This window comes from Oncorhynchus mykiss, chromosome 9 (genome assembly GCF_057628025.1).
Source record: "Oncorhynchus mykiss isolate SJ-2025 chromosome 9, ASM5762802v1, whole genome shotgun sequence".
In the NCBI taxonomy this organism is placed as follows: Eukaryota; Metazoa; Chordata; class Actinopteri; order Salmoniformes; family Salmonidae; genus Oncorhynchus; species Oncorhynchus mykiss.
In genome coordinates, this window is record NC_143030.1 from 35,257,430 (window position 1) to 35,269,466 (window position 12,037).

General features: G+C 41.4%; 2 protein-coding genes across 12 annotated transcripts; one reads left to right on the plus strand and one right to left on the minus strand.

Moving 5' to 3' along the window:
• Positions 1-1,516: 1,516 nt before the first annotated feature.
• LOC110531922 (uncharacterized) lies at positions 1,517-4,020 on the plus strand. Of its 2 annotated transcripts, none has more exons than XM_021615407.3 (7): positions 1,517-1,652; positions 1,923-2,101; positions 2,334-2,444; positions 2,610-2,663; positions 2,844-3,005; positions 3,356-3,481; positions 3,678-4,020. In XM_021615407.3, exons 1-7 carry the CDS (start codon positions 1,646-1,648, stop codon positions 3,711-3,713), a joined length of 675 nt encoding a protein of 224 aa, XP_021471082.1. In that variant the 5' UTR covers positions 1,517-1,645; the 3' UTR covers positions 3,714-4,020. The 2 variants fall into 2 exon arrangements, with proteins under 2 accessions (XP_021471082.1, XP_090040211.1); XM_090184085.1 differs by having other exon boundaries at positions 1,524-1,652; positions 2,040-2,101.
• A 4-nt stretch (positions 4,021-4,024) lies between these two features.
• slx1b (structure-specific endonuclease subunit SLX1B) lies at positions 4,025-11,938 on the minus strand. Of its 10 annotated transcripts, none has more exons than XM_036987798.2 (6): positions 11,821-11,888; positions 11,243-11,315; positions 11,092-11,143; positions 4,972-5,295; positions 4,600-4,812; positions 4,025-4,437 (listed from the first exon to the last, which is right to left on the minus strand). In XM_036987798.2, exons 1-6 carry the CDS (start codon positions 11,840-11,842, stop codon positions 4,408-4,410), a joined length of 714 nt encoding a protein of 237 aa, XP_036843693.1. In that variant the 5' UTR covers positions 11,843-11,888; the 3' UTR covers positions 4,025-4,407. The 10 variants fall into 10 exon arrangements, with proteins under 10 accessions (XP_036843693.1, XP_090040206.1, XP_090040210.1 ...); XM_090184080.1 differs by lacking the exon at positions 11,821-11,888 and adding an exon at positions 8,696-9,492 and having other exon boundaries at positions 10,186-11,143; positions 11,243-11,687; XM_090184084.1 differs by lacking the exon at positions 11,092-11,143 and having other exon boundaries at positions 11,821-11,893.
• Between the last annotated feature and the right edge of the window lie 99 nt (positions 11,939-12,037).

Below are 12,037 nucleotides of genomic sequence, written 5' to 3' on the forward strand. Positions count from 1 at the left end.
AGCAATTAGCTAGCTCACGTGCAAATGGGTGCTAATTAACGCTATGCTAACATCTGTGCGGTAGTTGGTCATATAAAAATATACCACCGCACTGGAATAACATGAATATTACAAAGTACATTATGCATAATGACAGTCTCACTTACTTCCATGGTTCATATTTTTATCCATGTAGGTTCGATTAAGATTTGTTGACGTTGATACCTTTGACGTTTACCTCAACTTGGGTGACCTTGAAGGAGACGGGAAGGGTTCGGGTTAAACACATTTGACTCCACCCACATTGAGCCCAGCCCCAATGTTTGATTCCGCCCACATTGAGCCCGGCCCCGAACTGCACGCTGCAGTCAAGGGCTTCTCACAGGTCCTGATACAGGCTGCTCTCGTTGCTATCTCTGTCACACTGGCTGCTGCAAGGTGGTCTACTGTTGCTGCCAGAATGGTCCGTGTCAACAGAAATATAACATAAAGAATAGACACTAGCATTCATGGAAAATAAACGTTTGGTTGGAGTTTAAACAACAGACTCGACAAGGTCGAAGTTTTAGTTTCGACTGCAGGCCCACAAATACTAGACCTATGGTGTGTCTGAGCTGACTGGCCTATATTCTAATAGTTTAAAATCAACTATTTGACCAGATACCAGGATGGCAACAACAACTGCCTGAGTTACACCAGGAACGCACAATCCCTCCAGCAGTGCTCAGCAATAGGCTGAGAGAGGCTGGACTTAGGGCTTGTAGGCCTGTTGTAAGGCATGTCCTCACCAGACATCACTGGCAACAACGTCGCTATTGGCACAAACCCACCGTCGCTGGACAGTACTTAATGCAGCTGGTGGCCACACCAGATACTGACTGTTACTTTTGATTTTGACCCCCCCCCCCCCCCCCCCCCCCAGGGACACATTATTCAATTTTTGTTAGTCACATGTCTGTGGAACTTGCTTAATTTATGTCTCAGTTGTTGAATCTTGTCATGTTCATACAAATATTTACACATGTTAAGTTTTCTAAAAATAAACACAGTTGACTGTGAGAGGAAGTTTCTTTTTTAGCTGAGTTTATATTAACTAATCAACCAGAAGAAACATGTATTTTTTTCCCATTGACTGATATATTGGATGTGGTTGTACAGTATATGTCATTTCTAATTGCTAAGAGTAATATTGTGTTTCTTTTTGTAATTAAAAAAAGTGTTATTTTTAAAATAAATTGTATTGAGTTAACTTTTATGTTCTGTTATATTTCCAAATGTCCAAATTAGTCACGGTGATTCTACATCTGAATTGCTTGCTGTTTGGGGTTTTAGGCTGGGTTTCTGTATAGCACTTACATCGGCTGATGTAAAAAGGGCGTTATAAATCAATTTGATTGATTGATTAATGTGCAACTCAAAACATACTGGGATTCTAGTAATAAGATGTATGATTATGGAATACAATTTCCGAAAAATGGTTTGCCTATGTGCCTATGCCACAACTTCGGAATGTAGGATCAAATTTCTCTCACTAGAGGGCAGACATTATGGAAAATAAAACTTTACTGGGCGTTTACTCGTCTCATTTTATGTGCTACGTTCAAATACAAAACGTAAGCTGTTTATTAAATAGGCTGTAGGATATCTTTGCAGCAACTCTGTGGAAATGGAAGGTAAATTATTTTCGTATTGCATTTGTTTATTTAAATTCAACCTACTAGGCTGCATAATTCCTTCAAAATGTCCGGATAATGTGGTCAACAAATGTAATTTCCAAACAAACGAAAACTAACCCTAAGAAATAAATTGGTTTATTTTTGTCCAATTCTGGAAGCCTACCTTGGCCTATTGCCTAGAACAGTTATGGTTATGTATAGGCTAAAACAGTTAGGGGTCTGTTTTCCACATTGGCATATGGTTTTCCATCCTCTATCCCGCCGAAGTTGTTGCTGAAACTGGGGTTATTGCGGACTCATCCGCCAGTTCACAACCTGCCGGCGACGTGAATGAAGAGAGAGGTTCCCTCTTCGATGTTACATTTCTGGACCACGACTTTCCAGGTGCTGAGACTGAGACCCCGACCCGCAAGACCTACCAGGAGTTCCAGCCCAAAGCACTGGGGGTGTGTGAGTCTATTTTTGCGGAATGCGAAATCTAAGAAACAACTAAATCCTCATCAATTCCCTACAGAATAAGGCTATTTTTCTAAACTACTGATATTGTATTCCATTGTTAATTGGTTCTCAATTACTTAACTTGATTTAATAACGTTAAAATGCAATTATAAAACTGTTCTTCCTACTACATTTATTCTGTAGGAATCTTAACTTTGTGGATATTTCCTCTCATCATAGGTCTCTCAGATCACTTTGGGTGTGTTTGTGCTCAACTCAGTTTATGTCAGTGTAGCCAACCGATTGGATCAGAGAAATGAAGAAGTAACCAGGGCGATAGGCTCCCTGTCTGTGAGTAGGATACTTCTCTATGCATGTCCTTGGCCGCTTATTAGCTTTATAAATTCATGCTATTATTGAACAAGTGAAGAAAGTTATGATTAGTTCTTGTTTTTCCTTGCTGTATTTTGCCATGAAATGGGGGATTTTCAGCTAACTGTGCTGTGCTCTCTGTAGGCGATAGTGGCGGGAAGTGTGGCCATAGCAGCACAGAGTCTTCATGTTCCCACAGTGAGTCATCATAGTCGGAACCCAGATCTGTTTGTGCTGTTTTGCCTACTCCTACAGTCAGTTGGCAAGAGAGCACAAACAGATCTGTAACCAGGCTAAATTATCATATTATCTAACTGAGAGTTCATTTATATCTGGAAGACAAAAACATCTAATGTCTTATTTTCCTCGTCCTTTCAGCTGAAGGCGTGTCTGGGGACACAGCTGGCTACCTGCCTTATGGCCATGTTCAACGTGGTCGTCGTAGGAGGAAAGCTGTCTGACACCCACTTAGTGCCAGACTGCTGGCTTTTCACTGATTACAACAACACACATCATCACATCACCTGCGACAAGCTGATGGTGAGTCGCATAGAAATAGTTAGAACAGACTATACAGTATACTGTATATAAGGCCTATATAATGTATCTGTCCCGAGATCAACTACTTCAGCTGAATCTCACAGTGACAAGATTTGGGGAAGTTCTGGGGAAACTATTGTCTTGTACAGCTCAGAGACTTAGTAGTTGGTAGCAATCAGAACATCTGTATGTGTCAATCAAAGGTTGTTGATGGAATACATTAATATTAAAACACAATACAAATAGTGCTGAAGATGGTTAGAAAAGTAAACGTAGCAACAGTATGGTAGCGTCATTCACTCATACCTCAAACTCTGTTTCTGTGTCTGCTATCGCCCACACCTACCCAGAATTCAGTGTATCCATTCTATGTCGAGTGGTTCCTCGTGCACGCAACTCTCCTCGGCATTTCTGTCACCCTGACTATCTACAGCTGCAAGCTGCTCCGCTTCTGCTCCCCTGCAGCACCCAGCATGGTAAGAGTTAATTTCAAGAGCATGAGAATTTGAACACATGCCAAATGGTTTGACCAGATGCATGTTCCATACTCACATGCTCTTGAACACTTCACTGAAGCTATTTGATCACATACACAATGTATTTACAGTTTAGCTGCTATGCTTAATCTGAGAATGCTTTCATTGTTGTTTAATCATGTTTTCTTTCTTAAAGCCTGTGGTCACTGCATATACTAGCCCTGCTCAGTGACAAGAGATGAAGTACATAGAAAGGAACCTAAAGCCATCATGAAGAGACACTGATGGGTCTATCTAGCCATGCACTTTTTTCAAATCTATTTGTCACTATGTTTTCTGTCTTGCACAAACACTTGATGTTGATATGTTATATGGTTGCCTTTTTTATGAAATAGTTTGGTTATTTTGTTGTGTGTTCTGATGATAGAGTATGTCTGTTTAGATCTATATGGTCTCAGGTGCTATTTTAGTGATGGGTTTAAAGAGTGAAACTTTGTGGGTACATCATATTGAAATAAACACTTCCTCAGGGTCAAAAACGTGTGCTTTCCTTGGCTCCAAAACAAAGCATCTATGTTTTATTGGTTGTACATACAATACATATAGGTTTTACACACACATTTAAAACTGCGTTATTCATGATTGTTTTTTAGTTAACAGATACAATATAAAAAGGGTTCAGATGCTGCATTAAAAACATTTTTCACACCAGATCAGCATGATTTTTGTGCATACATTAAATCTTCTGATGGATCAATCAATTGATCAACCCTTTGCTGTTGCAGGAAGTCCATTAAAGAGTAACTTGCTAGTCATTGATCTACTGTATTTCATCCTATCTTCGCAGTCTTTTCTCTGTACAGTCATGGTGACTCGGTAGCAGTTCAAAGTTCATATTAGGAAGGTTCTGACTGATCACATTCAGATTAGAACTGCAGTTCATCTGTCCAATGGTTCTGTGGAACAGCACAGATGCATTATTACAAGTCATTTAACAGAAGTATCACAGATGCCTTGGGCCTTCATCCTAATATTTTTACTGTTAGTTATTGAGGCAATTAATAAGTAAAATACAAAACACTAACAATCATTATTCCTACATTTGAATCGCCACTTACTTGGGATGAGGTTGTGTTCTTCTCCAGGTCTCCGTAACAGCCATTCTTGTGGCGAATCAGACTCCCCCACAGTACTGAGTGACGGCAACCGGGACACTCCCCCTCCACAGGAAGGAGATGTGCGGCCTCACCCGTCAGAAAGTGTTTGGCTAAGCAAATCAGGTGGCTGGTCATGTGACATAAGGGATGGAAGCAGGTCATCTTATCTGCAGACTGAAAGGATTAAATTAATCAAGGTCCACATGAGCAGTCAACTAGCTAAATTAGATGTTTCGATGCAGGTTTGGAACAAAACCCTGCGTCTTCAATGCTCTCCAGGACCAGGATTGGTGGCCACTGTACAGCTTTACTATAAAGCGCCATGAGCTTTACCTTAACAGTCCCCTGACAAAGGAGGCATATATCTGCACCCTTCTCCTCTTGTTCCTCTTCCACATCCTTCGGTTTCTGTTTCCTGGCCCTGATGCTGCCGAAGGCCAAAGGGATGTGCAGCGGCGGCTGAAGGCCAGGCTCAAAGTCCATCCTGTACTCCTGCTTGAGCCAGCGGGTGGTGAGGGGCAGGCGGCTCCACGGCATCACCCGCAACATGTTGGACACCACACGCCAGTGGAACTGCAGGCTGGATTCCTTCTTTGAGCGCCGGGTGACGTGGGACAGGCGTCGGGAGGAGTGGGGATTCTGCCATGCCCATTCAAACTGTTGATGAAAGGAAGGAGAAGACAGAGGTTAGGTCTTGAAACGTCAATCTGGTGGGGAAGTGACACGTATGGGGCGGGGTGTAACTAAGGTTGATGAATTGAAAGTTACACAGAACCCAAACCGGCTGCGCGCGTGTGCCATCATGCATAAATGTATTTTGTCACCCCACACCAAACGTGATCACGACACGCAGGTTAAAATATCAAAACAAACTCTGAACCAATTATATTATTTTGGGGACAGGTCGAAAAGCATTAAACATTTATGGCAATTTAGCTAGTAGCTTGCACTTGCTAACTAATTTGTCCTGGGATATAAACATTGAGTTGTTATTTTACCTGAAATACACAAGGTCCTCTACTTCGCCAATTAATCCACACATAAAACGGTAAACCGAATCGTTTCTAGTCATCTCTCTTCCTTCCAGGCCTTTTCTTCTCTTGACTTTATACTATGATTTGCAACTTTCATAAATTAGGTTCATTACCGCCACTGACCTTGTTTGTCTTTCAGTCACCCACGTGGGTATAACTAATGAGGAGATGGCACATGGGTACCTGATTCTGTAACACTTCGAACACACCGACTCTGTTTTGCATCACTACTGCATAACATTTTGTGCAGCTAAGTAACTATACTGATGCAGGTATCTTTTGCAGATGGTCGCATGCGGCTGGACACATGGAGGAGAATCATTTTCGCAGTTTCCTCAAAACAGTGTCTTTTTGACACAACTGCTGACAGCTACAGGGACATAAACACAAAGAACGCTGCTTGGAGACAAGTGTTCACGAGAGTAGGACTGCCAGGTCAGTTTAGTAGTGAGCAGTGTTAGATGTGGCTATTTTTTTTTTTTTTACCTTTATTTAACTAGGCAAGTCAGTTAAGAACATATTCTTATTTTCAATGACGTTCTAGGAACAGTGGGTTAACTGCCTTGTTCAGGGGCATAACGACAGATTTTTAACATTAGCTAGCTAACCTAGCTTGCTAACCTAGCCAATGAGGTGTGTGTGTGAAAGAAATAGTCATATAAATTATGCTAGTTACTATCCCTGATAACTTTCCCAAATAATCATGTTTGACTGAGTTTGAATGTCAGATAAATAGTAATAGAAATGGTAGATAGTACTGTACAACTAATAATTTGGTCAGATAACCATGTGTGTGTCTGTGTGTACAGTAGGTGACATGTCCATGATAGCTATCTAATAACTATAATTATGCTAGGTAATGGTTTGGCTTATCATGTTCATGTCTATCTTAAGAAGACTGTGGGAGGAAGTGGAGAGGACTCAGGGACAGGTATCAGAGAGAGAGAAGGGCAGAGAAAGAGAAGAAGAGGTCTGGGTCAGCAGCTTCAGGCCAGCAGCCTTGGCGCTTCTGCCACATTCTTTCTTTTCTGGATCCATTTATTGTGCCTAGGGCAACGAGTGACAATTTTACAGCCAGACCCTCTACTACGTCATCCACAAGTGTTGTCGCCACCGGAGCATCAAGACCCTCAATGTCATCTACAAGGGCGACCATCGCCAGATCCACTCAACTCATTTCAGCAGAGGCTCCTCCAAGCCGTCGAGAGGGATGCAGCCCAACCTGATGCTCACAGGAAGGAGGATGAAGAGACCCTCTTTGCCATGAGCCTGGTGCCAACACCGAAAAGGCTGCCAGCAAAGAAAAGCAGCAGTCAAGGTTAAAATGTATCAGCTGCTTTTCAAAGTCGAGTTCAATGATCCGTTTCTTTTTCCTCCACATCACAAGTAGTGTCATAAGTGTTGCGACAGTGAAGTAAAGTAGGTCATTTTTACAGTATACTCATGTAGGTTAATTGGTATTTCAGATCAAAGTATTAATATGAGAAAAATGTATAGCTGTTGTTTCTGGGTTAGAAAATATCCTAAAACAACAGTTTGCTGTCTAAATATTTGCCTGTCATATTCATCTTTTGATCTGAAATACAAATTCCATGAGTAAACAGCAAGTATTACCAACTTTACCACACTGTTCCAATATTTACACCACTAACTACACTATACAAGCAGTATTTAGTTAACATAAATCTCACCTTTTATGGTGTTATATTATGTTAAGCTTGTATGTGTTGTTTTTCTCTTCCTTTCCATAAATGGAGTCAATTTAGCCGACCAGCTAACAGGAAGGACAGGAAGAGGAGTTGTCTGGTTGTTGTTTTGACCTCCCTCATTGTACCTTTCTTTTCACACACGCCAGTTCCGTTTAAATTCAGTCAATTCATAAAGTAATTTGTTTATAAAGTGTTAGGATAGCATTCATTATTAGTTATTATTATCTATTATTAGATTTCTGAATTGACAGAATTCAAACTCATATACTGGAGAATTCACAGATGCTCTTCTTGGTCTCTTACAAGACTAAAGGTGAATATATTTATTTCATTTAAAACCACTTGAAAACCAGGGTGTTGAAACTTTTTGTGAAGTTAAGTTCCATCGACTGGTCCATGAAATCCACGGGCCATTTGTTTGTTTAGCTGTGTTATGGCTAAATATTATTTTCTTTTTTTCAGAGACAGACACACACACACCTCTCCTCCAGTCCTCTCTGTACCTCAGATCTCCAGTGCCCTGCCCTCTCTCTCTTTATGGCCATGTCTGAAGTTCCCCTACTATGTCTAGGCTTTATGAGTAGTGCCTGTATCTGTCTGCAGTTGTGCCAAAAATACATGCTCTTGTTGTTGTCTTACAGATTACAGGCTATACATTCATTTATTTTTCATTTTTACAAGCACACACACACCTCTTTCAATAGTTACAAAAACAACATACATACCTGTCATGTTATTTCCTGTACTTGAATACTTATTAAATTATGTTTTCATAGTCAGTTGTTTCAGTTGTTTATTAATATCTCATTTAGACTTAATCTGCTTATTTCTTCCCTACACATTTGCCGATCAAAAAAAAAAAAAAAAAAAAAAAAAAACACATTATCTTCCTAATTAGTTTTTTTCCCACCTGTATTTTGTCAGACCAGTGAACATGGTTGTAAACTGTAATATTTTTATGGACCCTAGGTTACCCTTTCCCTTTGTTATCATGTCGTATAACCTTAATTAGTGCTCCCGCTCACCTGATGTACCATGCCAGGTGTGTATAATACTGCCGTTAATGGGAGAGGGAAGGGGTTAAGGTGTGCTCTTTACTCCCACATTTCACTTAAATATAACTTCCAAATGAAGAGAGGAAATTATACATAAAATAATATAGGGGAAAAATGCAATTTTATGGACAACGGTGGATGGTTCTGAAAATAACCTTTGTGTTAGGGGGCTCTTAAAAGAGCTGTTTCACTCCACGGCATACTGCCATGGAACTTCACCTGCTGGCGATGAGAAGTAGGTGGTCAGTTTCCTCCTCACCTGGAGTGCCTGTCTGGGGGTGTTGTTGGCACCTGCCCTGGTGACAGGTAGGTAACCATTTGGCGTGCACATCTTCATCCAGAGCGGCTCCTGGAAAAGACCTCCGCAGGTAGTTGTGGAGAACACATGTGGCCTTCACACAGGCATCAACATTTGAGGGACTGAGACCAAGCACTCTCCGATACATTCTCCACCGGGCTGCCAGAATCACAAAGGCACATTCAACAACTAACCTTGCCCTGGACAGTCGTATGTTAAAGATCCTTACAGGCTTTGGCAATGGCAGCTGGTGTCCAAAGGGAAGGCTTCGTCGCTGACGAAGACGTGGGGAACAGGTCCCAGGTCTTCTGCCCCAGGGAGTGATGCAGGTGGTGGAATCTCCAGGGTGCCATCCTGAAATGCCTGGCCGAAGGCAGAGTCCCGGAGGGTCCCGCCATCACTTCCCTTGCCGTAAGCACCAACATTGACAACACGGAAACCGCAGATGGCATCTACTACAGCCAAGAGTACAACTGAATATGTACCCTTGCAGTTGTAGAATTGTGAACCTGAGCACGGTGGAGCCTGGATTACCACATGTTTCCCGGCAATGGACTCAAGACAGTTGGGGAAATAGCACCTCTCCAGGAACTCGGCAGCGATACCCCTCAAATCTTCCTCCTTGGGGAGAGACATGTATTCACCAACCAGACAGTCCCAAATGGCTTGTGCCACAGAGGGGACAATGCCTGCCACCGTGGACCGTCCAACTCGGAAGCTGAATCTGATGGTCCTGTAGGAGTCCCGTCGCCAAGAATCTAAAATATAATTCAAAATAATTATCAACAGTGTGTGTAACTTGAATTCCACCCACATATTTTATCTACTCATACTGAGTACTGTTACTCATTACTGTATATTATGCTCTACTAATTATATTGTAATACTCATCAACCATCATTAACAATGCCTTGAAACAGTACAATTCAGTCTATGACTATATCAATAAACTGTAGCCCAGGCCAACTCTACTCTTAGAAAGAATGGTACCATCTACTTAAAAGGGTTCTCCGGGTGTCCCCATAGGAGAACCCTTTTTGATTCCATGTATAACCTTTTTATACCAGGAACCAAAAAGTGTTAACCTATGGGGAAAGCAGAAGGACACTTTCAGAACCCTTTTCTTTAAGAGTGAATGCGAGTCCAATAAGAACGTAATGAATGACTAACTGTCTTGAACCAATGGGTCCTGGAGAAGACTAGCCTACCTTCATCAGAGCAGAAGGCACCCCAACTTTCTTTTCATTTGGTAACATTGCATAATTAAAAAAGGATTATAAACCAACTTTGGGAAAAGTTATAGTCCTAATGGACATTCTGTAAAAATACATCTGATGTCAAATAGGGACTATTAGCTAGAGAGCCCTTTAGCTTGCACATAAAAGCAATATATCAAATATCAATCAATTATGCTATCAAAGGCTTTAAAAATGTACTAGAATTTAGCTTACCGGAGACAAATTGCCAGGCGTTCATCTGGGCTGATGGACTCCCGGTAGTTGGTATCCATTCGAGCGATCCTGGCTCCGACCATCTGGAGCAGGTGATCGAACAGGCTTCGGTCCAGACGAAAGTAACTTCGGAATTCCTCTTCCAAACAGTCGAAGCTCTTGAATGAGACGGTGGTACTCCCCTACTTGCTTTCGGGACTTTAACCATCTCTGGACCCACACAGAACGGCACTTTCAGCGGGGCTGGTCCCGGTCCAACAGCACGATCAAGACCACCTTCCTCAATGTTCGTCTCATTGTTGAAAGAGCCTACTCTGCTATCTTGACTATTTATTATTGCATTTCGCTCCAAAACTGCATTTTGGAGGGAAATTATATGATAGGCTCTCTCTCACAATTAATTTGTGGATGTCATCGAATAAATAATATACTTGGCAAATACATTTATACAAAAAAATAAAGAAATTCTACAGCCAAACTGTTTTAATTATGTTATCCCACTTTTTTTTTTCCTTGATATGTGTGCAATAAAAATTCAACATTCACATTTTGCTACTTTCTGTCAATTCAATGCATACAATTTGATGCATACGTTCGAAAAATCCAATATGCACCACACAGAACGCACTGAAACTGCCTCTGCAACACAATGCTGCAAGGCAAGCGCAGAGTTCCAGTGGAAATTAATGTACTTCTGGTGTATCAAAGCGTAAACCAATGAGGAGATGGGAGAGGCAGGACTTGCAGCGCGATCTGCGTCAGAAATAGGAATGACTTCTATGTTAGCCCTTAGCAACGCAGATGCTCATTGGCACATTCATTGAATAACATCGATTTCTAAATATCGCGACGCGAGCGGTGTGATCAGCCTATTAGGCTAAAGATAAGCAGTTCCTACTGACTTACCCTCAAAGCAGCTATGTCAGAGGGGAAGCCATGAATGATGAGAACCATCTCCCTGGAGACGGCACAAAGACAAAATCTACATGATTGCACAAGGTCTCTCAAAGACTGTAGAAATGGCAACATATTATTTTACATTAGTTCTGTTAGTTACCAAGGTCCCCTTCCACTGGTCCTCTTGGCTCCACCTCGGTGTCGCCCGGCGTTGTGCTGTCCTATACGACGCTCTGGATTCACAGTGAAACCAATGTAGATACGACCCTTGAATTTGGGATTGGTGCAATACAGCATGTACACCCCGAATAAACTCTCTACCTCCAAGACCATAGTAGATGTACATGAAATGATCAAGTCACCAAAATAAAATCCAGATGTGGAGTTATGTGTCAATAATAAGCAAGTTAGTGTCAGCTAACAGTTAGCTAGCTAGTCTGACTTCTACCTGGTTACAAAAGGAACTTAAACCTGATGTGAGTAGTATGGTAATATATAGTTTTACTCCAGCATTATGAAAAACATATGCACATTAATTTCCCCCTAACCGATACTACGTGAGAAAAATGTACGGTAAACAAAAGAGGAAGAAGCGAAGCGAGAGCATTTACTCCACCCAAAATCTGTCCATGTGAGGTAAACCCATTTTGTATTTAGATCTATGATAGTGTCGAATTACTTGAGGCTTATTTGACTAATAACGTTTAATGTTCATGCTGTTACAGACGTACTACTTACTATAAGTGGATGCACGTGGCATTCCTGCAACTTTGAGAAAAACGACGTATTGGTGTGTCAAGCGTATCTGCCCTCTCATTGGCTAGAATGGTCCCACCTGATCTCGCCTGCCTTCCATCTTGGAGGACATGTATTTCCATTGTTAGAGCGGTCACTCGACTATCTTCTCAGTATAATAGATAATCTTCGTTGTAACAAAACGTTTTCTCTTTTCAAA